This window comes from Accipiter gentilis, chromosome 8, assembly GCF_929443795.1.
Source record: "Accipiter gentilis chromosome 8, bAccGen1.1, whole genome shotgun sequence".
NCBI lineage: Eukaryota > Metazoa > Chordata > Aves > Accipitriformes > Accipitridae > Astur > Astur gentilis.
This window is the reverse complement of record NC_064887.1, coordinates 11,848,067-11,868,278: the sequence shown is the minus strand read 5'-3', so window position 1 is coordinate 11,868,278 and position 20,212 is coordinate 11,848,067. Positions and strand designations below refer to the sequence as shown.

Genomic DNA, 20,212 nt, shown 5'->3' with positions numbered 1-20,212 from the left:
GCGATGCTCTGCATCACCACAGACCCCAGCTGCAGGTGGAAGGGGGGCTGCTCCCGGGCTCCATCCCTCTTGGAGAGGAGGTTCCTCAGCCTTGGTGGGACATGGGCTGTGGGGTCCGTCCATGCCCCCAGACCCGGCCCAAGGACTTGCCTGGAGCCAGTGGGAAGCAGGAGTCGAGCCGGCAGCTCTCAGCCCTCGCTGGTCCCCGCTGTGCCTCTGCAGGGGACCCCGGGGCAAGCCCCACGCAGGTCATCCCGCCACCCCCAGGCAGGTGCCCCAGGGCCTCCCCGCACCCCTGGGTGCCTCCACCTACACGCTGACTCCAGACGCTGACTCAGCTCTGCCCGGGGAGCTCCCCACAGCCCCAAGCTGGGGCCTCTGTCGGAAAACCAGTGCTGCCCCATGACGCCACCCACGCCCTGGGGAGCCCCTGGGGCCCTGGTGGAAACAGGCAGCGTTCCCCCAAGAGGCAGCAGCCTCCCTGCCTGCTCCTGGAGCGTGTTTGCTGCTGGGTGGTGGGTTTGCACGTATTTCCTCTGCAAAAGCTGGAAACCTGAGAAAAGTCAACGGATCCGGCTCGTTTCCTCTCTCCCTGCAGCTCAGCTTTTTTTTTTGTGCTCAGCTTTCCTGCAGCAAAAAAAGGGGGTTAATTCCCCTCACAGGAGCTGTGCTGTGAAGCACGGGGCTGTTTGGCTGGGAGTACTCATACAAAAACTTCAGCATATTCAGGAGCAAATCCGTCATCTGTGACCAGAGCTCTGAGCTCTCCCAGGGAAGCAGAGGTGGGGCGCAGAGTGGGGAAACTGAGGCACAGACCAAGGGACGTACACACAGTTACCCTGTGTGCAAGTGTGGAGCAGGGGAAGGGCAGCAGGATCTGCTTTCGCAATGCTGCTGCTCCAGGCTCACGGGGGCCGTGGGTTTGCAGCCACCTCTGCCAGATCCCACACCCGTGGGGAGAGAGACATGCCCCGCATGACCTGTTTCGGGTGATCCAGAGACGTGTCCTCCTCATGGCCATTAGAGAGCAGCACCGCTATGGCACACTGCCTGGACACCACCCCACACCCCGGCCAGCACAGCCAGGCCCACCCTGCACCACCAGAGCCCCCAGGAAGCCCAGGACGGGGTGCCCAGGTGCCGAGGGGCAAGGATGGAGGTCCTCAGTGGGACAGTCCTGCGGGTCCCCAGTCCTGGACTGGCCACTGTGGGCAGCCACAGGGGACTGACCTTTTGGGGCTGTTTGAGGGTCAGTGGGGCACAGGGTTGGGATGGAGCCGGGGCAAAGCATGGCCAAGGGACACCTATCCAGGGGACAGTCCAGCCACGGAGCTCACCTGCATCTTCCACTGTCCCCTACGTCCCCAGCACCCCACCTGGGGTGGGCTGTGACCCCCCTCCCCAGCCCCTGGTACAGAGTGAGGGGCTCCAGGGGGGTGTCTGTCTGCATCCAGGTTTGGCATGGGGGGGGGGGAGGGCACACAGCAAACACCTGGGCTTTGAAATCCTACCCTGGCCACAGCCTTTCCGTGGGGCGTGGGTAGGGGGTCCCCAGTCCCCGGGGAGGTCGTGTGACACAAGCTGGTCACCTCTGTGAGGGGAGGTGTCATGTGAGTGGGTGTGTGTATTTAGGAATGTGTGTGGGGAGGGGCTCTGCCTGTCCCGGTTGAGAGGAGAGGCAGCTGAGGAGGGGTCTCTGCCTGTCTATGGGGGATCCCTGTGTCCAGGGGGATCCCCATCTGTGGGTGTCTCTGTGTCTAGGGGAGGGGGCATGGGGTGCCCGGGGAGAGTGCTCTGTGTGTATGGGGGGGGGGGGGGCCTGTGCGGTGGAGGCAGCAGGGCCGCGGCTGGACCCCCCCTCCCGGGTCACGGCAGGCCAAGGGCTGCCGGCTAGCGCGCAAGACCCCGCCGCCCCTTCCCACACCCACCCCCTCTCCCCCGCCTATCCCCGTGCGGCGGTCTCTTTAAGGGCGGGGCGGGGCCGCCCGGGGGGGCGGGGCTACGGGGATTACGTCAGCGCGCCTATTGATAAAGCCGGCGGGATTCCCGGGGCGGCAGCGGTAGCGCGCGGCGGCGGGGCCACGTGCGCGGGGCCCGGCGGTGGCGGCGGATCAGCCCCGCGGAGCCGCCTCCTCCTCCTTCTTCTTCTCCTCCTTCTTCTCCTCCCGCGCCCGCCATGGAGCCTGCCGGCCTCTTCCCCCCCTTCCCCGCCGCCTGCCTCCCCGCACAGCCCGCCCCGGCGCCCGCGCCCCCGCCCCGCGCGGCCGAGACCACCCGCATCATCACCGACCCGGTCTCCGGTCGCTCCTACTGCAAGGGCCGCCTGCTGGGAAAGGTACCGGGGAATTAGGGGGGAGGGGGAGCCGCCGCGGGGGGGAGCACCGGTCGCGGCGTGGCGGATTGAGTGGGGCTGGGAGGGGTGGGGGGCTGCGCGCCCGCCCGACACCCACCCCCCCTCCGCCGCCCCGGCGTGGCCCCGGGGCTGGATGCGGCCCCTCGGCCGCCGCACGCCGCCTCCGCCCTCCCCGCCTCTCCCGGCGGGTCCGCAACAGCGCTGGAAGCTGTGAATCACCCGGGCTGGCTGCATGCCTTGCCGGCTATCGGAGACGCATCGGTTTCGGGGCGCCCCGCGGGGCCTGCGTGGGCCGGCGGGTGCCCCGGTTCCCAGGGGTGCCGGCCCGCGCCGCTCCGCCACACGCAACTTTTCCTCCCGCTGCCAGCGGCGTGTGTGGGAGGCGGGTGCCGGTTCCCAGCCCGGCCCGAGCGGGCTCGGCGGCTGAGTGTGCAGATTGGAGGCTGACATCACGGCAGGAAAAACCTGTCTCCGTGGGGCGGCCTTTCGGTGGCCTTCGGTCCCCGGGCTCCCTGCCCGGCGCAGGACTTTCCAGGTTGATCTGTCATGTGGAAAGATGCGGAGTCTGGCCAAGGGGGGAGGAAAAACGCCCTGGAGGTCTTACAGGAACCGGGTGAAGAAAATCCCTGGTTGAGAGCATCACAGTTCAGATCTTAGTGGGCGACGCAGCAGGAGGGAGCGTGTGACGCTCGCCGGGCTGTGCTGCAAGGGAATGGAGGAGGAGGAGGAGGAGGCTTTGTAGGCAGGGGCGAAGAGCTGTCTCTCACCCATCTGTAACCACCTCTTCCCTTGCAGGGTGGGTTTGCACGATGTTATGAAATGACGGACCTCTCCAGCAACAAAACCTATGCCGTGAAGGTCATTCCTCACAGTCGGGTGGCTAAACCCCACCAGCGGGAGAAGGTGGGTGCTGTGGGACTGGTGGGGCGCTGGGCTGGCAGGGTGTAGCAGGGGTCCTGGGCTCACCCAGGACCGCTGCTCCCTTTCAGATCACCAACGAGATCGAGCTGCACCGGGACTTGCACCACAAGCACATCGTCAAGTTCTCCCACTACTTTGAGGACACAGAGAGCATCTACATCTTCCTGGAACACTGCAGTAGGAAGGTGAGCGCTGGTGTGGCCTCCCTGCCAAAGGATCTCCTAAACAGAGCCGTGGCTGATTGGAGCAGGTCTTATCTGAGGTGCTTTGTTAGCACGCTCCTTCTCCTGGGCTGCCTTGCTGCCTGCCCTGTCACACCCGCTGAGGTCAGCCACAAGCTGTGCGGTTTCGCATGGCGCTGGGGACAGCGCTGGCTGCCTGTCCTACTCGGGCTGCCTGCTCTTGTTGGCATCTTTAGCTCCTGGTGAGGCCACCATAAATCCAGCGGTTCCCCTGGCTGTGCTGAGCAACCTCCAGCCTTGTGTGGGGAGTCTGCTGAGGTCATGGCTGTGGAAGGAGGATTATTTGTGGATGTGCAGCTTCTGGAAGAACTGGCTTTGACCCTGCCTGCCCCATGCCTAGTCAGCAGGGCTGCCTCTTCTCCCTGCCTGCCATCACTAAGCTTCCTTTTCTCCCTCTGCAGTCCCTGGCCCACATCTGGAAGGCCCGCCATACTCTGCTGGAGCCCGAAGTGCGCTATTACCTCAAACAGATCATCTCAGGCTTGAAATACCTTCACCTCAAGGGCATCCTGCACAGAGACCTCAAGCTCGGTGAGTGCTGTGGTCGAGGCAGGGCACCGTGTGGGGAGCGAGCTGCCCCAGAGGGACTTGTGGTGACACATCGCCCTTGACTTGCAGGCAACTTCTTCATCAATGAAAACATGGAGCTGAAAGTGGGGGACTTTGGGCTAGCTGCTTGCCAGGATACCTCTGACCAGAAGAAAAAGTGAGTTTTCCCTATTCCAGGGCCCTCTGAGGTTTTACTCTTCTTCTTCCTGCAGCTTCCCGGGAGGGTGGAGGGGTGAGTGGTCCCTCTTAGCCTGGTGGGGGAGGGATTCCTGCCCCAGCTGCAGGCAAGGCGAGGGGGCTGGGGGCTTTGTGGTTCCTTCAGGAGTGAGCTCGCAGCCGTCGGGGAGGACAATGTGCTGACTATTGCTATTGTGCCTGCCTGGCTGCCCTGCCGGCTGCACGGGCTGGGACACAAAGGCTCTGTTCCTCCCTGGCTCTAGGACAAGCTCTTCCCAATGGCTCCCCAGGAGCAGCTGCTCCTGACCCCCAGGAGCTGGAGAGGGGGAGAGTCTGTGTGGGGCTCCTTGTAGATGGAGGGGGGCTTTGGGCCACAAAGAGCGAAATGGAGGGGGGAGGACAGGCTGCAATCTGAATCCCAGGGCTTGGGGCGGGGGAGGTTGTCTGCGAGGGGATACAGAGCATACGCTGATCTGGCGCTCTGCCCCACAGGACAATATGTGGGACCCCCAACTACCTGGCCCCAGAAGTGCTGCTGAGGCAGGGCCATGGGCCAGAGTCGGACGTGTGGTCTCTGGGCTGCGTCATGTAAGTCTGTGCTGCTGGGTGGGGAGGGGTCCGGGCAGCCCTGCCTGCGCGGGCTGGGGAAGAGCGGGGCTGTGGAGCAGCCCCGATGAGGAAGTCCTCTTGCGCTTTGCCTCGTGGCTTTGCAGCGGTTGCCAAAAACCAGGGGGAGGGGAACAAGCGGCTGGATCCTGCCCAGCCCCACTTTGGAGTGGGTGCTGCCTGCCACCCCGGGACGCTGCTCCCGAGGGCTGCGTGAGCGGGAGCTGCGAAGAGCAGGCACTCTCGTGCCACGCTCAGCTCTGGTTCAAAGCAGGCTCGACCGCCTCGCAAACCTGATAAACGGAAAATCTCAGTGGCTGGCGGTTGCTGCTGCTCTGTTGGGGGAGCGATCGCTGCGCTGCTTCGGCGCATCCAGCCCTTTGCCCGGCCGCTGCCCGCAAGCTTCCTGTCCCATTTTCCGCCCTGGTGGCCGTGGAGGGGTGAGAGCGGCGGTGGCAGAGGGTGGCCTTCGCCCGGCAGCTCTCTCCCCTTCCCCAGGGCTCCTCGCCTGTTGCTCTAAACAGTTGCTAGGAGGAAGCGTGGCCGGATGTGAGCGCGGCCGCCCGGGCTGGAAGTGGTGCTCCCGGCCAGGTGTGGCCGGCCAAATGCCAATAACTTCCTTGCTTTAAGTGCTGCTGAGTCACAAGCCTGGCAGGGATGTGACGGTGGCACGTGTGTCCCCTCCCAGGTACACCCTGCTGTGTGGGAACCCTCCCTTTGAGACCTCTGACCTCAAGGAGACCTACAGGTGTATCAAGCAGGTGGAGTACACCCTCCCGGCCTTCCTCTCCCTGCCTGCCAAGCACCTCATCGCTGGCATCCTCAGACGCAACCCCCAGGACCGCCTCACCCTCGAGGAGATCTTGGACCATGAGTTCTTCAAGGTGAGTGGGTGGGAGTCTGGTGTTGACCTTTCTCTGGGTGGGATGAGGCTTTTGGGGGTGTGCAGGATGTGGTCCTCAGAGCCCAAGTCTCTGTCCTTCAACGCAAGCAGCTGCTGTCCTGTCCAAATGCCAGCCAGAGGAACTGAGGGATCTGGTGTGCTCTTGCTACCCTGTCCCTATAACATGGACAATTGCCCATATTAATTCCAGTTGTGGGGCCAAGGCTTAATGGAAATGCAAGCTGGCTGTCAGGAGGGCTGTGAGGGACTGCGGTCAGCCCAAGGCAGCTGCTCTGCCTGGAGCACATGGGCTGTGGAAACCAAACCTCTGCCTTGACCTCTCTGCAGGGCTACACGCCTGAGAAGCTCCCTCCCAGCAGCTGTGTGATGGCTCCAGAGCTGAGTCCCCCCAACCCAGCAAAGAGTCTGTTCGCTAAAGTCACCAAGACACTCTTTGGGAAGAAGAAACCCAAGGGTGAGTCCATGCACTTGCCCAGGAGCCTCTGGGTAACCCTTCCTCCAAGGAGAAGTGGGTCCTATCTCCTGGAGAGACCTCCTGATGGGTCTTTGTGGACCCCCTGCTCAGGGCCAGCACAAGCTGGGTGTGCCCCTGCCCTTCTGGTGGCTGGTGGCCTGGCATGGGTGTGCGCCTGGAGAGCGGATGCTGTGCTGCAACCCATGGGGGCAGTTCCTCCTGGAAGCCCTGTGTTGCATGAGAACTGGGAAGTGAAAGCGGGAGGCAGCTGCTTGACACCATCCTCACCACTGTGGGCATGGGAGCAGATGAGGGAGAGCTGAGATTCTGGGAGAGGTGGCCCAGATGTCCCCACCCCCCTGCGTTCAGCAGCGGGCTCATCACTTGCTTTCTCCTCAGCCAAGAAGGGCTCTTTGGAGGACAAGGATGACATCTCCAAGCTGGTCACTGGGCTGATGAAGACCTCTATCTGCCGGCAGATGAGCTATAAAACCGTGGAAGGGAATGAGGTGAGAATGTCCCCGAGCCTGTGCGCACCCCTCCTTAAGGGAGCAGGCAGGAAGGTGATAAAGCCAGGTATCTCTGCAGGCTACCCCCGTATCATGCCGCAGCGCCAGCTCCAGCCCCGTGGAGACAGTGGTGGAGGAGACATCTCACAAGTCTGTGTCCCCCTCCATCCGGGGGACGATGGCCAGCAGCTGTGAGGGTGAGCAATACCTGCCCAGGCCACCCCAGCCTGCCCCGAGCTTCCCGTCCTGCCCTGGCTGATAGCGGGGCCGGCTGACTCAGCCCGTCATCTTCTCTCTGCAGCCTTTGAAGACTGCATCACTGCCTCTGCCATCATCGAGTCGGCTGTCCAGCTCCTGCGGACCTGCCTCTCCTCCATGCCCCTAGGTAAACCAGTTGGACTGCTCTGGGATGGGACAGGGTGCTGTGCATCCCCTTCCCCATGGGATGAAGGCATGGCTGCTATTTGGTGTACCTTAAATGCCACCCAGAGCCTGCTGTGGGGGGTTTGCTTCCCCCCCTTGGGGAGGTGAGGTGGGCAGGGGCCGACTGCCTGCTCTGCTCACCCCCTCCCCTCTCCACCAGCGGAGAAAAACCCAGCTTCCCTGGCCCGCCATGAGCACTTTGTCTGGGTGAGCAAGTGGGTGGATTACTCCAACAAGTATGGCTTTGGCTACCAGCTCTCCAACCGCAGCATTGGGGTCCTCTTCAACAACGGCACGCACATGACGCTTTCCCCCAACCACAGGTAAGCGCTGGGGAAGGGGCTGGTGTCTTTGGGGAAGCCCCTCGGGTGGGAAGGGGCAAGAGGAGGCTGTGCCAGGGGTGGGTTTGGTGCTGGGTGGCCCTGAAGCTCATGCTCTGCTCCCTCCCAGGACTGTGCATTACAACCCGACCAACAGCAAATACCTTGTCTTCTCTGTGGCCGCCATCCCTGAGCAGCTGCAGGGACAGATGAGTGTCTTGCGCTACTTTGCATCCTACATGGAGCAGCATCTCATGAAGGTGGGTGCTGGGGCCCTGGGGTGGGCTAGGATCACGGGTGGGTTGAATGTTGGGTCATGGCTTGACCACACTGCTTGGGCCTGTGGGACTCCCAGCTCACAGACTGCGGTCAGGTGGACACCCAGAGAGCTGTGTCCTGGGAGTGGGGACCCCAATGGGGATGTGTCCAGGTTTGGCTGTGTGTATGCTGGTGGCAGTGCTCCCGTGTATGGGACCAGTGGCTTATGCAGACCCTTCTCTCCAAGGGAGGTGACTTGCCCAGCACAGATGACCTCGGGCAGCCGGCCCTGCTCCTCCTGCAGTGGGTGAAGACCGACCAAGCCTTGCTCATGCTCTTCAGCAGTGGCACCCTGCAGGTATGTGTGGGGCACAGTGGAGATGCCCAGACCCCTGTGAGGAGGCCACCAGCGGGGGACTCCTAGCCTGTGTCAGATCTCGTCTGCCACAGCCCAAATGCAAAGTTCAGCTGCGAAAAACGGCTGTGGGTGCAGGATGCTGCTCTAGTGCCCAGAGCTGCTGGTGCAGCTTGTCCAGCTCATGGGGGACATGACACTTTAGTCAGCTGCTCCTGTCTGCCCTGGTGCTGGGGCTGTTGCGTTCCTGCTGTGGGGCGTGGAGCAGGGATGCTCCTGGGCAGGTCAGGGAGGAGGAACGGGTTGAGGCAGGAAGCATGGCTCCATCCTGGCTCCCGACATGCCTCGGGAAGCGTGGGTTAAACCAAGCCCAACCTGTCTCCTAGGTGAACTTCTACAATGACCACACCAAGGTGATCATTAGCAAGCCTGACCATTCCTGCCTTGTCACCTACATCAACCGGGAACGCAACTCCTACACCTACAAGCTGTGCAGCATCCAGGAGCTAGGCTGCTCTCCTGAGCTCCACCGCCGCCTCAGATACATCCTCAAGCTCCTCCAAGAACGGGCTGAAGCCTAGCATGGGACCTTGGGGGGGGACCTTCTCTGGATGTAGAGGTCTCCCCCTGCCCTCCCACAGGATGGGAGGTATGTTGTGGTGCTGGCTGCCCACCTGGGCACCCTGTATCCCAGTGCTCAGCTGGACTCTGGACTGACATGTGGATGTGGTTACAGCAGCAGGTCTGGACATCCTTGCTGCTCCCTGGCTCTGGGCAATCACTGTCTTCCCGCTGACAGCTCCTGCTCTGGTTGTGCTGGTCTTGGTGGAGTGGACTGGGGTGGCACAGGGAGGTGGTGGGTGAGTGCCCTGCAGCCAGGTTTGGGGCTGGCTGTGCCTTGTTTGTGGCCTGATGCTCCAGCCTGCCCTGGCTGGCAGCTGCTTGCAGTGGGGGCTTGGGCTGTCTTGCCCAAGGTGATGCACCAGCTGCACAGACCCTCTCTATGGCCTGGAGAGGACCGGCACAGCCTTGACCTCAAGGCTTGGCTGCTGTGGGTAGGAAAAACTCCTTCCCAGGAGTGGACAGGGGTGAAGGGCACTGCCTGCCCTGCCAGGGGGCTGTGTGGGCTGGTGTATGCCACTCCACAACTGCTACACTAAGGAGGGGGCTGTGCTGGGCCCAGCTGGGCCCTGTATGCTCCCAAATTGTGAATTGTCTGGTACAAGTTGAGGTTTGATAAGGGGGGGGGAGGGGGATCCGAGGGCTTGCCTGAGGAAGCCCTTGTCTCGCTGGGACCCAGGGAGGTTTCTTGTTTCAAGGCAGTCTGCTGTGTGGGACTATTTATGTATCTTATTTATATGGAATTATTTATTTTCCTGTTGGTCTGTCCATGTGCAGCTCCCCTGTCCCTGACTCACCTCAAAATAAAATTTATTTGTATAAGGGCAAACTGTCTGCCTTGCTTGGAGCTGGGGTCACAAAAGGATTTCAGCTTCCCCATCATCCTTGCTCCAGGGCTGCTTCTGCCTGCCAGGCAAGACCCCTCTTGACACTGGCTGTTGCTGGGGGACAGGATCAGGAAGGCAAGATGGGGGTGAGGAGCCCATGTGGTGTGGTACCTCCACTGCCCTTCCTGGGGCTGGCAGGAGGGGCAGAGTTAGCTCTTGCTGATGCCTGTGGAGCCCTGGGGCTGCCTCAGCTTTTCCTTGCTGCTGCCAAACTCTCATTCCCAAGTGTCTCTGCATTTAGACCAAACCCAGTTGCTCTCATGCTTCTGCTGAGCTGGAAAAGGCAGGGGCTGTGGCCCAGGGGGTGGGTGGGGTGCCTGGGTCCTTGCACTATGACACCTGGTGTGATGGGATAGGAGCTGGGCATGAAGCCAGGAAAGAGGAGGGACTTTAATCTACTCCATGAGCTTGCTTTGAAGGTGATCTGTTACCTCCTTCCCCAGTGCTGGTGTAATCAATCTGCCTGTGAGCAGCTTGTGCTGTGGGAAGTAGGCTGAGCTGCTCCCTGTAGCGTGGCCTTGGGCAGCTGCCTGCTCCAGGGTAACGCAGCCTTTTGGCTTGCATTTGCTGCAGCTTGGCTCTGCTTGCAGATTGTGGTACTGGAAGCTACAGCATGGGTGTGAGCCCAGGCTGGGGGCTGTAGCAAGCATCAGGGCACTGAGGTGTGACCATGCCTTGCTCCCTGTGTGTACCATGGCCAAAGACTCCAGGTATGAGCCACAGCTAGAGCAAGCCTCTTTATTTCAGCTGTTTTCTCCCTGTAGCTCTACAAGGCTGGGTGGAGGGAGAGGCAAGTGTTACTCAAAGTAGACCCCATGCGCTGTGACCACAGCAAAGAGGGAGGCATTGGAGAAGTTGGCAGAGGCAAAGCTGTCACTCTCGGGGTCCCACAGTGCCCGGCTGGCCACCAGCAGGCTCTGCTGGCCCTGCTGGCCCACCAGCACATGGCAGACCAGCTTGTAGCGGGGTGGTACGACTTCCTTCACCTGGTTCTGCAGCAGCTCAGCCAGGCTCTGGGCTAGCAGGGCGCTGCCCTGGGGGCTGTAAACTGTGGTCCCCAGGGCACTGGCCAGGGCCCCCTCCAGCACCCGCTGCACCCGCCCCGCATTGAACTTGCAGCCTTCGTCTGGCCCCATCCTGTAAGTGTTTTCGAGGCGGGTCTTGAGGATGGGCTGGAAAAGGGGGAGCCCGGAGAAGCTCACACGGCTGTGGAGCATCCAGGGGCCGATGGAGGGGCGCCTGCCACCCGGGGCTGCCCCGAGAGAGCTGCGGCGGCTGGCCAGGGGTGCCGGGAGGGTGCTGAGGATGGAGCTGCGGCGGGAGAGCAGGGGTGGTGGTTTGCCTTCCTCGGTGCTCCGGGCTGGAGCTGGGGGCTGCGAGCCACGGCGGGTGGCCCGGAGCAGAGGGGCTTCAGTGTTGTCTGCAGCTGTCACCTGGGCTGGCAGGGCCATCTCTGGGGTCAGCTGCTCAGCCATATGGGTGGCCTGGAAAGGAGAGGTGGCTTTGAATGTCAGGGGGAGGTGGCTTGTCCCCCAGTCTCCCTGTCCCACTGCCTCTCTGCTTCGCTTCTCCCTGTCCCCCACAAATCCCATGCCTCCTGGCATGTGGGGCTGGATGCAGAAGGGCTGGGGGGACTGCGGCAGCTGCCTTCCCTTCTCCAACACCTCCATCCCCAGCAGCCTTGGCCAGCTGGGGCTGATCCAGCTCAGCCACACATGGTCCATCCAACCCCCTGCTCTCCCCTCTCCATCCAGCCTTTCCCCCCGCTACAGGTGAGCGACTCCTTCCCCTCCAGCCTCCCCAGCCCTCCTGCCTGCATCTGGTCCCACACTTACCCCAGCCCCACTCCTGCCCTGCTGGGGTAAACTCAGGGGACTTGTCTCCAGCTGATGTTGTGTTCCCAGCTAGCCAGGACCAACCTTGGTCACAGTGAGCAGGGCTAAACCTGTTGTGTTCCTGAAGCATGAAGTGTTGCTACGTGACACTGTAGCTCTCCAGGGCTGCTCTGGGGCATGGCTCCTGTAACTCCTTGTTTCCTGGTCCCTGGACAGCCCTGTCCCCTTCCACTCCTGCCCTGTCTGCATTTCCAGCTGTGCCAGCACAGGGACACCGTCGCTCAGAGCATGTGCCCTCCAACCTCAGCTGCTCCCTGCTAGCCCTGAAAAGTGCTTGCTGGTGTTGAAAGGAAGAGCAGGGGGTGGAGAACAGACACTGTGATCACCGCTTTGCACCCCAACCATAGGCTGCACCAGACCTGGGACCTCCAACAGCTTGATTTTACCCACAGGCTTGCATCCTTCAGGTACTTATCCCCCCTGCACCAAGGGAGAGTGTTGAACCCGGCCCTGCCATGTGCTGGGGACCCTGCTGCTACAATGCCCTGGCCCAAGGGCAGGTTTGCTGGGGGCTCCTGACCCCAAGCGGGGTTTCTCTCCGACGGCGGAGCCCAGCCCAGCTGGTACGCCACGGCTGCCCCGTCAATGTGCCTTTGTCTAGTCCAGCTGCCGAGCTATTTGAGGAAAGTGGAGACGGCTTTTGTGTTTCTATCTCCCGTCAAAGGTATTTATAGCCTGCCGCTGACTAGCGCTGCCAAGCGCGCTGGCAGCTGGACCCCGCTCCCTCGGGGTGCTGCCATCGGCTGCAGGTCCTGCTCCTCCCTTTCCCTCCCACTGCCACTGGCAAGCGAAGTGGGTCCCTCTGTGGGCATCCTCCCTGTGTCCCTATCCGTGGGCTCCTCAGAGCCAGCCAGGCTTGTGAAAAAAAGGGATGGGGCATCCCCTGGCACAGCACTTGGTTTGGGTTTAGGCAAGGCTGGTTATGCTTTTTCCTGCCTGTGATCGCTTGTGTCCTAAGCAGACATGAGTGCTGCAGGGCTTTGGCCTGGAGCATCGGCAGGAGAGAAGGCTTTTGCCGTTTCAGGAGGCAGATCTCCCCACTGGGCTCGAGTTTGCTCCACTGCCGGTGTTGGGGACCCAGCCATGCCCAGCAGCTCTCAGTGGGGGCTGTGCATGTGGAGGTGGGGGTGATCTTTGTTCGTTTAACCTGTGCACGTGTTGCCTTTTCCAAAATCCCAGCCGCCTGCCTCCCTTCACCCCCACCTGCCCCATCCACAGGCTCCTCTGCAGCAAAGCAACCGCCTGGGGGGCAAGCCCCATGCCGGTGGTGCCGGGGCCACGCTGTGAGCCACGGCAGCGATACGCAGGCCTGCTTCCCCATTCCGATCCCATCTGGCAAACGCCCAGCCAGAGCCGCCTCGGCAGCAAGGGTGGGCTTCGCCGTTTCACCGCCCCCCCCCCCCCCTTTCTCCCTCCCGCTGCCTCCCTGACAGCCGGGCGGCCTGGTCCCGGTGCTGCCTGCCAGGTTTCCCTAGCAATGCGCCATGCCGTACGGCGCAGCGGCCTCCTCCCTGCGGCCTCCCCAGGCCGGCCGGCCTGCCTCCCGCCTGCGCCGCCTTCCTCCGCCGCCCTCCCCAAGGCAGCCCATGGCCGGACCCTGCTCGGCGCGGCTGCAGGGCGAAGCGGCCGCCTTCACCGCCGCCCTCCGCACCCTGGTCAACAACCCCCAGTTCAGGTGAGGGGCCGAGGGGCCGCCAACCCCCCCACCCCCCACCCCCGACCATGCCGAAGCCCCCGGCGCCTGCTCTGTGCTGCTTTCCCGTCAGCCTGAGCCCTGCTGGGGGTGGGTAGGGTGGTTTGGGGCCCCTGGGCGATGTGGGGAGCCCAGGGCAGCTGGCGGGGCAGGCATGGCTTGTGCACACCCCGGGGCACCCCGCAGTGCTTTTGCAGCACTCCCCACCCCCCCCCCCAACGCCGATATCCGCACGGCTGCTCAGCTGCATCCCCCCCGGGACTGCCACCCCCTGTCTGGAGGAGGGAAGGTCCCTGGGTGCGCCCTGACCCCCTCTGTCCCTGGGCATGGTGCCAGCAGGACAAGGCAGCGTCCCAGGCTAAATCCCGTGCTGGGGCTTCCGCCCTTGCCGGGAGTGGGGGTACTGCAGCTGCTGTGCTCCCCAGGGGCAGCCACCCGTGCTCGGCTTCACCCGTGCTTTCCTTTGACATCTCCAACCTCCCTGCACCCCAGAGGGCAAGCGGCAGCCCGGCTGGCCCCCGTCACAGCACCTGGCATCCCTACCACCTCCTTGCAGAGCAGGGAGTGGGGATGGAAAGCCGCTGCTTCGGCTGCCCCCCACCTACACGGCATGGCACAGCCTGCCTGGTAGCGGTCTCGCTGTGTGGTCCTCTTTGCCTGCTTCATGCTGAGGCCTGGCACAAAAGCCAGTGCTATCTGAGGAAATCCCTGTCCCTGATGAAATTTTGGCCACCCAGAAGAGAAATCCCAGTGAAAACTCCCCAGCCACAGTGCCAGGCAGTGGGGAAGTGGCTGCCAGCACCTGGTCATCCCCAGCCCATATCCTGCTGCTCTCATCTTGCATCCCACACCCTTCATCCTGCATCCTTCTGCATCCTGCAACCTGAAATCTGCACTCTGTATCCATCAACCTTTGTCCCGCGTCCTTCATCCCACATCCTTCCTCCTGCAGCCTGCATCCCGCAGCCTGCACCCTGCAGCCTTCATTCTGCATCTTGCATCCTTCAACCTTTATCCTGCATCTTGCAGCCTGCATCCTGTATCCTGCTTCCCAGACCTTGCACCCCATAATGACAGCCTGCATCCCACATCTCACAGCCTGCATCCCACAGCCTTCACCCTGCTTCCCCCACTTGGCCTGTGGACCATAGCTATGGAACGGTTTATTTCGGCCCCCTTACAGTAGCAGTCATGGAAGACCTGTCAGGCTCTGCTCACACAACCCAGCAAGCCCCAGCCATGTGTATCCTGATATACGTGTGGGATGACCCAGGTGGCCTTCCCTCTGGTGGGTACATCCATCTCCCTGTGGAACACCACAAGGGTCAGGCCATAGGTTTGTGCACGGCCTCATGGCAGCTAGAGTTTGGGTGCTCATTGCTCTGCTGGAATGGAGGAAGAGAGGAGGAGGAGGGGATGAGGGGATGGATGGGCCATGGCTGCATGGTGCACACAGGCTGGAGACTCCTTGCCCTTTGCCCACTCCCTTTCCCCCGATCTTGCCTCCCTTTCCTGGGGCCACGGGGCTGGGGAACCATGCTGGGGGACTGTGGGGGACCAGGGCAGCGGGATGGACCCCATGCCCCAGTATGCACCACAGGCTGCCCTGTCCCAGAGGCCTGGGGGGGGCCAGTGCTAGCCCTGATGGCAGCAATGCTGGAGGCTTCGCATCCCTGAGCCTGTGAGTCAGTTCCTATGAGTCAAGGAGGCTGAGCCTGGTGACAGCCGTGCTTTCTCCAGCTCTGCTGTGCCAAAAGAGAAAGGTACTTTCTCCAGCTGTCCCTGGCCTTTCTCTGCTCTGTGCCAGCACCCAGGGCTATCTGTACCAGCACCATAGCTGGCTGTGCTTTCCAGAGGACCCATCTTACTCACCTCACCTGCAGCATCCATATAGTCACAAGAAGCCATCAGCAAAGGCTCCTCCATGCCTCTGCTAGGAAAAGCCCCTGGGTTAAAACTAAAAGGCACTGCCCCGCTGGGATGGGTACCCAGCTGGTCCCTGCCTGTGTGCCCTGTCCCAGCCCCAGGATATCCCATACCCTGGCTTTCCAGGCACCACATCCCTCATGGTCTCCTCTCTCCCACAGCGACGTGACATTCGTGGTGGGCCAGGAGCAGCAGAAGGTGTTTGCGCACCGCTGCGTGCTGGCGTGCCGCTGCCAGGCTTTCCAGGGGATGCTTGGCCAGGGGCCAGCAGGCAGCGAGGACTCTCCTAGCAGCATCCCACCCCAGGGCCCCTTCATCCTGGGCAACGTGCAGCCCGAGGTCTTCCTGGCCGTCATCGAGTTCCTCTACACCAACAGCGTCACCCTCAACAGCCACATTGTAAGCGGGGATGGGGCTGGCAGGGACCACGGGCAAGGGAGGGACAAGGGGGGGATGCAGAGTTAGGGGGTGCTCTGCAGCTCCTGGGGTGCCGAAGGTGGAGGGGATGCTCTGCATGACGCTTTCTGGCTGGCTAACAGTGCAATGAGTGTGTGGGTTCTCAGCCCAGCACAGTGTCCAGAGCACCCTGTTCCACATGTGTCTGCCCCAGCTGGCTGTGCAGACCTTGGATGCTGGGAGTGGGGACACTACAGCAGGACATCTTCATGTGTTCCCATGTGGCAGCCCCTTCCCCCCTCATGGCCTACCTGGGAGCTCCCACAGAGGCAGGAGGATACACGCTCTTGGCCCCTGGGCTGCCATGCCCATCTGTGGCCCTGCCTGTCGATGCTCACAAGGGCTGTCTTGCCTGCAGGCGCTGGAGGTGCTGACCTCATCGGTGGAGTATGGCCTGCAGGACCTGTGCAAGGTACGGCCCTGCTTAGACTGGGGGTGGTGGTCCCCAAGTGCCCCTGTGCTGAGGAGCACCCCAGGATGGTCCCTGTGTGGCTGGTGGCTGGAGGTGGCTCTGAGGATGGCACCGTGGTGCATCACTTGGGTCCAATGCAGGCTTAGCCCCTGCTTCTCGATCCCAGAGGGTATCTCCAGTGGGATCCCCCTTGAGGGGGTGCAGCACCGGCTGGGAGCCACACAGGGGCTGGGGAATCCCAGGGAAGAGCATGGGGCCTCACATGTCCCACATGGCAAAGGGCAGCAGGAAAGCCCCTATGCCGTTGCCCACGGGTGCTCTCCGGTCATCTGGCAGGAAGATGCCGTAGGGAAAACCCCAGTCCTGGGGAGCGCTCAGCACCCCAGCCACGGTGCTGCCAAGGGGGTGCTGCTTCAGGCAGGATGGTCTTGGGAAGGTATCAAAAAGGAAGGGTAGGAGCCGGACGAGGAGGGGACAGGGAGCTGGAGCAGCCTGGTGTTGGGGAGGGCGGCCGGGCCACGTCATCAGAGTGATTCCTGAATTACGGCCAGGCTGATCGCGTGACCTGCCATCTCATGCCCGGACTTCCCCTCCCTTCCCACTGCGCTGAGGAAGGACCTCACTGAGGAGCTGAGGAACCGCGGGCTGCTGTGTGCTGGGGCGGTGGGATGGGACCTGCCCTATCACCCCGTGGGGACAAGCTTAGCCCAACCCCAGATGTGACACGAGGCTGTGAAACAGCTGGCTGGGCAGCGAAGGGACATAAGGGGTGTTGCAAAAAAGGGTGACACAGTGTCCCAGCCACGCAAGTCCACCCCCACCATCCAGCAAATGCATCCACGGGAGGATGACCTGCAGCGGGCAGAGGCATAGAGGAGGGGTGGAGGGGAAAGGGCTGACCAAGGACAGCTGGGGAAGCCCGTGACGGTGTCCCCAGCTGCCGGGTGACCTCATGTCTCTCCTGCCAATGACTCAGGGCCCTTCTCCTCCAGCTGACAGCTCCTCCCTGCATGTCACATCCTCTTGGGTTTCCCAGGGGTTCTGACCCCTTTTCGTGAGAGGCAGCTGAGACGGGCAGGAGAGAGGTCCTGCTCCCCAGTAGAGGTACCCATCTGGCTGCATCCCACTTGCAGCGCCCGCGTGTGGGCTGCAGCCAGAGATGCTGATCCCCCAGCAGTCACAGGCAGAGAGCTGGCAGGCAGGGCTGGGCAAAGCTGGGGTCACCCAGTGCACTGCAGCTGGCACCAGGGCCGTCCCCCACGGCAGAACATGGCTGATGACTGTGGCCTGGGTTAGGTGACCCACCAGGGGCTGGGGTTTGGTCACATCAAGCTCAGTCTCTGGCTGAATCAGTGCCCAGGCTGGCTGCCCACAGGCTGTGCTGAGAGCTCACATCCCACAGTCCATCACTGCCTTACGAAAACCTGGGGGGCTGGAGGTGCCTCCACCCCTTGTCCCATATCCCATGTCCTGGGGGCTCAGGGGATGATTAGAGTTGCAGGAGGGGATGGCAGGTCTGGGTCCCCCCTCTGCCCATCCTCTCCCTATCTGTCTTCCAGCTCTGCGTCAAGTTCATCAAAGACACACTGAGCGTGGAGCAGGTCTGCGAGGCCCTGCAGGTAAGTCTGAACCCAGTGGGGTCACAGAGGCTTAAAAATAACCCATCCGATTTTGGGGCAGGAGCTGGCCTGACCCTCCTGCTCAGTGGGGCAGGATTTCCCATCCATCCGTAGCCCAGCAGCTGTCCTGCCAACTCCTGGGCACATTGTGCCAGGGCTGCAAAGGACCCTGGGGCCACCACAGCCTGGCAGGGAAATGTCCTCCTCACGCTGCCCTGAGCAGGGCTGGCCAGAGCTCCCCAGTGCCAGGACCTTGCCATCATCTGTCTGAAACAGGGAGGCACTGGGTTTCTGGGAGCTCTCATGGTTTTGAGTCCAGTCCCAAAAACCCTGCTGAGGGTTGGGACACCTAAAAATAGCCTTGGGGTTTTCCCAGTGGCCCTGCCATGCTGCTTGGTGGGACCAAGGCTGCTCCCCAGAGAAGGGGGATTTGTTCCATCTCAGGCCGAAGCGATGCTCTCAGGGTGAGATGCTGGCCCCAAAGCACAGAAGCTCCTGCCAGACGTGGTGCCAGACCACCGTGGCGTAAACAGAGCTAAAACTGGCCCAGAGGAAACAAACAGAAAACCCCAAAACCCCAGAACAAAACAAACCTGAAGAAAACATCTCGCCTTCCCTCCCTGCTTGCGTCAACACCGGTCCCCTGCCGTGATGGAGGGGGAGGCGACGCTGGCCCTGCCTGTGCTGGTACCGAGTAACCCCCACGCAGGGGCTGCCACCGCGGGGGGACAGGGACGTGTCCTCCTGGTGCCCAGATGGGCAGTGCGAGCCCTTGGATGAGCATCGCTGGTTAGGGTTGAGGGAGGATGAGACCACCTCAAATTCCTGCTGCAGTGGGGTTGGCAGCCATGGGGCTGTCACCAGGGCGTGGGCCGCATGGGGTACATGTGGGGGGGCCCTAAGCTGACCCTGTGCCCACACAAGGAGACCTGGGGATGGGTGGCCCCATGTCCCTGTAGTGTGGCCTTGTGAGTGCAATGCCGGGGCCCCTCATCCATCCACGGCTAGGTGATGTCCCTGAGCAGCAGCGGAAAATCGGGTGTTTCCTGCTGACGGTGGGGCTGGGTGACCGTTGTGGGTGGTAAAACCACCAAACCCTTTGCCATGGGGCAGGCCAGGAAAGGAGGGGACCTTGGTGCCCCTTCCCCACCATACCCACACTGTGGCACCCACACATGGGGATGCTCACCTCACCTGGATCCCTGAGAGTGCCCATGTCCCTGTAAGGCTTTGGCAGCGGGGGGGGGGTCCCTCCTGCCCTGGACCCTTTTGCAGGTGTCTGTGTTGTCCCACAGGCTGCGGTGACCTATGGGCAGGCAGATCTCCAGCAGCACTGCCTGGCCTTCATTGAGGGCTGCACCGCGGTATGGCTGTGGGTGATGGGGGAGCATGGCACTGGGTACCCCAGGGCATGGGGAACACTGGGGGCACGTGGCATGGGGAACACTGGGGGGACACAACATGAGGCAGGGGAGCAGGGCCCCTAAGAATGGGGTGGCTGGAGGCTGGGCAGGGGACGAAAGGGAGCAAATGATGTTTGGGAAGAAGATGCTGGGTGCCAAGTAGAGGCAGGCAGGGGGGTACTGGGGTGCCAGGTAATGGAGTATGGGTGGGGGATGCTGGGGTACCAGGCAGGGATGGTGCCAGGATGGGTCTGATGGCCCATAGGGGTGGGGGGGGGGGGAGGGCTGGTGTGGGGTCCTGGTACCAGCATCCTGGTGCTGCGGTGTGCTGGCAGGCGGTGGTGCGGACACAGGGCTTCCACGAGCTCTCCGACGTGGTGCTGGCACGGGTGCTGCGCAGCGACCGCCTGGCCGTGGACGAGCTGGACCTGGTGCAGGCTGTGCGGGAGTGGGCGCACGTCAGCTCGGTAAGTGCAACACGGCGGTGACAGGGTGGGGGGGTAGTCCTGGCTGGGTCCCAGACAGAACCACCAAGGGGTGCCTGGACCCCCACCAGCCCAGGCAGGGAACCCAGGCGCCCTGTCCCTGAGCCCAGGGCTGTGTGATGGGCACAGAGGCTGTTTCACTCCCCTCCAAACACCCCCCCCGGTGCCCAGGACGTCAGCAGCCCCATCCTTCATATGTCACTGGCTGGCAGGCTGTCCTGGAGCGCCCGGTGCCCGAGGTGGCTGCCCTGCCCGTGCGGGAGCTGCGCTTGCCCTTGCTGGCACCCAGCGAGCTGGTGACGCTGGAGAGCCACAACCAGCGGGATCTGCTCATCCCGGTGAGCTGCTGCCTCTTCTTGGGGTGCCCTGGCTGACCTCTGGGGCTGGAGGATGCTGCAGGGCCGGGTTTGGGGGGGGCCACGCTGTGGCCATGCTGATGCCCCCATCCCTCTCCCTGACCCCATAGGCGGAAAGCATCGCGGCAGCCTGGCGGTCCCATGCGCTGAGGAAGGGCAGCGGGGTGCCCTCCCGCCTCTGCCGGCCCCGGCGTGGCACGAGGCCCCGCGACCACCACCGTCACCTGGACCCACATGCCAAGTAGCGGCCAAGAGCCGAGGTGTCCCCCTTCCCAGCTCAACCCGGCGGCTCGGGCAGCGGCAGTGCCCCCCGGTCAGATGCTCCGCAGTGGGGCAGGCTGTGGGGCTGGGCACTGCCGGAGGTGCTGCCGTGGCCAAGAGCATCAGT

The 20,212-nt window shown here is 62.7% G+C and overlaps 3 protein-coding genes across 7 annotated transcripts; 2 read left to right on the top strand and 1 right to left on the bottom strand.

Annotated features, from left to right (window-relative positions):
* The first annotated feature begins 2,094 nt into the window (after window positions 1-2,094).
* PLK3 (polo like kinase 3) lies at window positions 2,095-9,511 on the top strand. Of its 2 annotated transcripts, XM_049808876.1 has the most exons (15): window positions 2,095-2,335; window positions 3,149-3,256; window positions 3,343-3,459; window positions 3,918-4,047; window positions 4,135-4,222; window positions 4,735-4,830; window positions 5,537-5,732; window positions 6,080-6,206; window positions 6,606-6,715; window positions 6,795-6,912; window positions 7,017-7,100; window positions 7,299-7,461; window positions 7,589-7,718; window positions 7,964-8,074; window positions 8,458-9,511. In XM_049808876.1, exons 1-15 carry the CDS (start codon window positions 2,177-2,179, stop codon window positions 8,650-8,652), a joined length of 1,932 nt encoding a protein of 643 aa, XP_049664833.1. In that variant the 5' UTR covers window positions 2,095-2,176; the 3' UTR covers window positions 8,653-9,511. The 2 variants fall into 2 exon arrangements, with proteins under 2 accessions (XP_049664833.1, XP_049664834.1); XM_049808877.1 differs by lacking the exon at window positions 4,735-4,830.
* Window positions 9,512-10,376: 865 nt separating this feature from the next.
* Window positions 10,377-11,503, bottom strand: DYNLT4 (dynein light chain Tctex-type 4). The gene is made up of 2 exons (XM_049808630.1): window positions 11,415-11,503; window positions 10,377-11,063 (listed from the first exon to the last, which is right to left on the bottom strand). The coding sequence occupies exon 2, from the start codon at window positions 11,052-11,054 to the stop codon at window positions 10,377-10,379; it is 678 nt and encodes a 225-aa protein (XP_049664587.1). The 5' UTR covers window positions 11,055-11,063; window positions 11,415-11,503.
* Window positions 11,504-12,947: 1,444 nt separating this feature from the next.
* On the top strand, window positions 12,948-20,200 carry BTBD19 (BTB domain containing 19). Of its 4 annotated transcripts, none has more exons than XM_049808005.1 (8): window positions 12,948-13,149; window positions 15,255-15,492; window positions 15,908-15,961; window positions 17,521-17,580; window positions 18,876-18,944; window positions 19,319-19,450; window positions 19,681-19,806; window positions 19,935-20,200. In XM_049808005.1, exons 1-8 carry the CDS (start codon window positions 12,959-12,961, stop codon window positions 20,067-20,069), a joined length of 1,005 nt encoding a protein of 334 aa, XP_049663962.1. In that variant the 5' UTR covers window positions 12,948-12,958; the 3' UTR covers window positions 20,070-20,200. The 4 variants fall into 4 exon arrangements, with proteins under 4 accessions (XP_049663962.1, XP_049663965.1, XP_049663963.1 ...); XM_049808008.1 differs by having other exon boundaries at window positions 19,640-19,806; window positions 19,935-20,059; XM_049808006.1 differs by lacking the exon at window positions 18,876-18,944.
* The last annotated feature ends 12 nt before the right edge of the window (window positions 20,201-20,212 follow it).

Bases quoted from the DNA above. Each gene is read 5' to 3' on its own strand.
- PLK3 (XM_049808876.1), top strand. From the start codon at position 2,177: ATGGAGCCTGCCGGCCTCTTCCCCCCCTTCCCCGCCGCCTGCCTCCCC. The intron at 2,336-3,148 runs GTACCGGGGAAT...CTTCCCTTGCAG, and splicing joins AGGGCCGCCTGCTGGGAAAG to GGTGGGTTTGCACGATGTTA. The intron at 7,101-7,298 runs GTAAACCAGTTG...CCTCTCCACCAG, and splicing joins CCTCTCCTCCATGCCCCTAG to CGGAGAAAAACCCAGCTTCC.
- DYNLT4 (XM_049808630.1), bottom strand. From the start codon at position 11,054: ATGGCTGAGCAGCTGACCCCAGAGATGGCCCTGCCAGCCCAGGTGACA.
- BTBD19 (XM_049808005.1), top strand. From the start codon at position 12,959: ATGCCGTACGGCGCAGCGGCCTCCTCCCTGCGGCCTCCCCAGGCCGGC. The intron at 18,945-19,318 runs GTATGGCTGTGG...GTGTGCTGGCAG, and splicing joins TCATTGAGGGCTGCACCGCG to GCGGTGGTGCGGACACAGGG. The intron at 19,807-19,934 runs GTGAGCTGCTGC...CTGACCCCATAG, and splicing joins AGCGGGATCTGCTCATCCCG to GCGGAAAGCATCGCGGCAGC.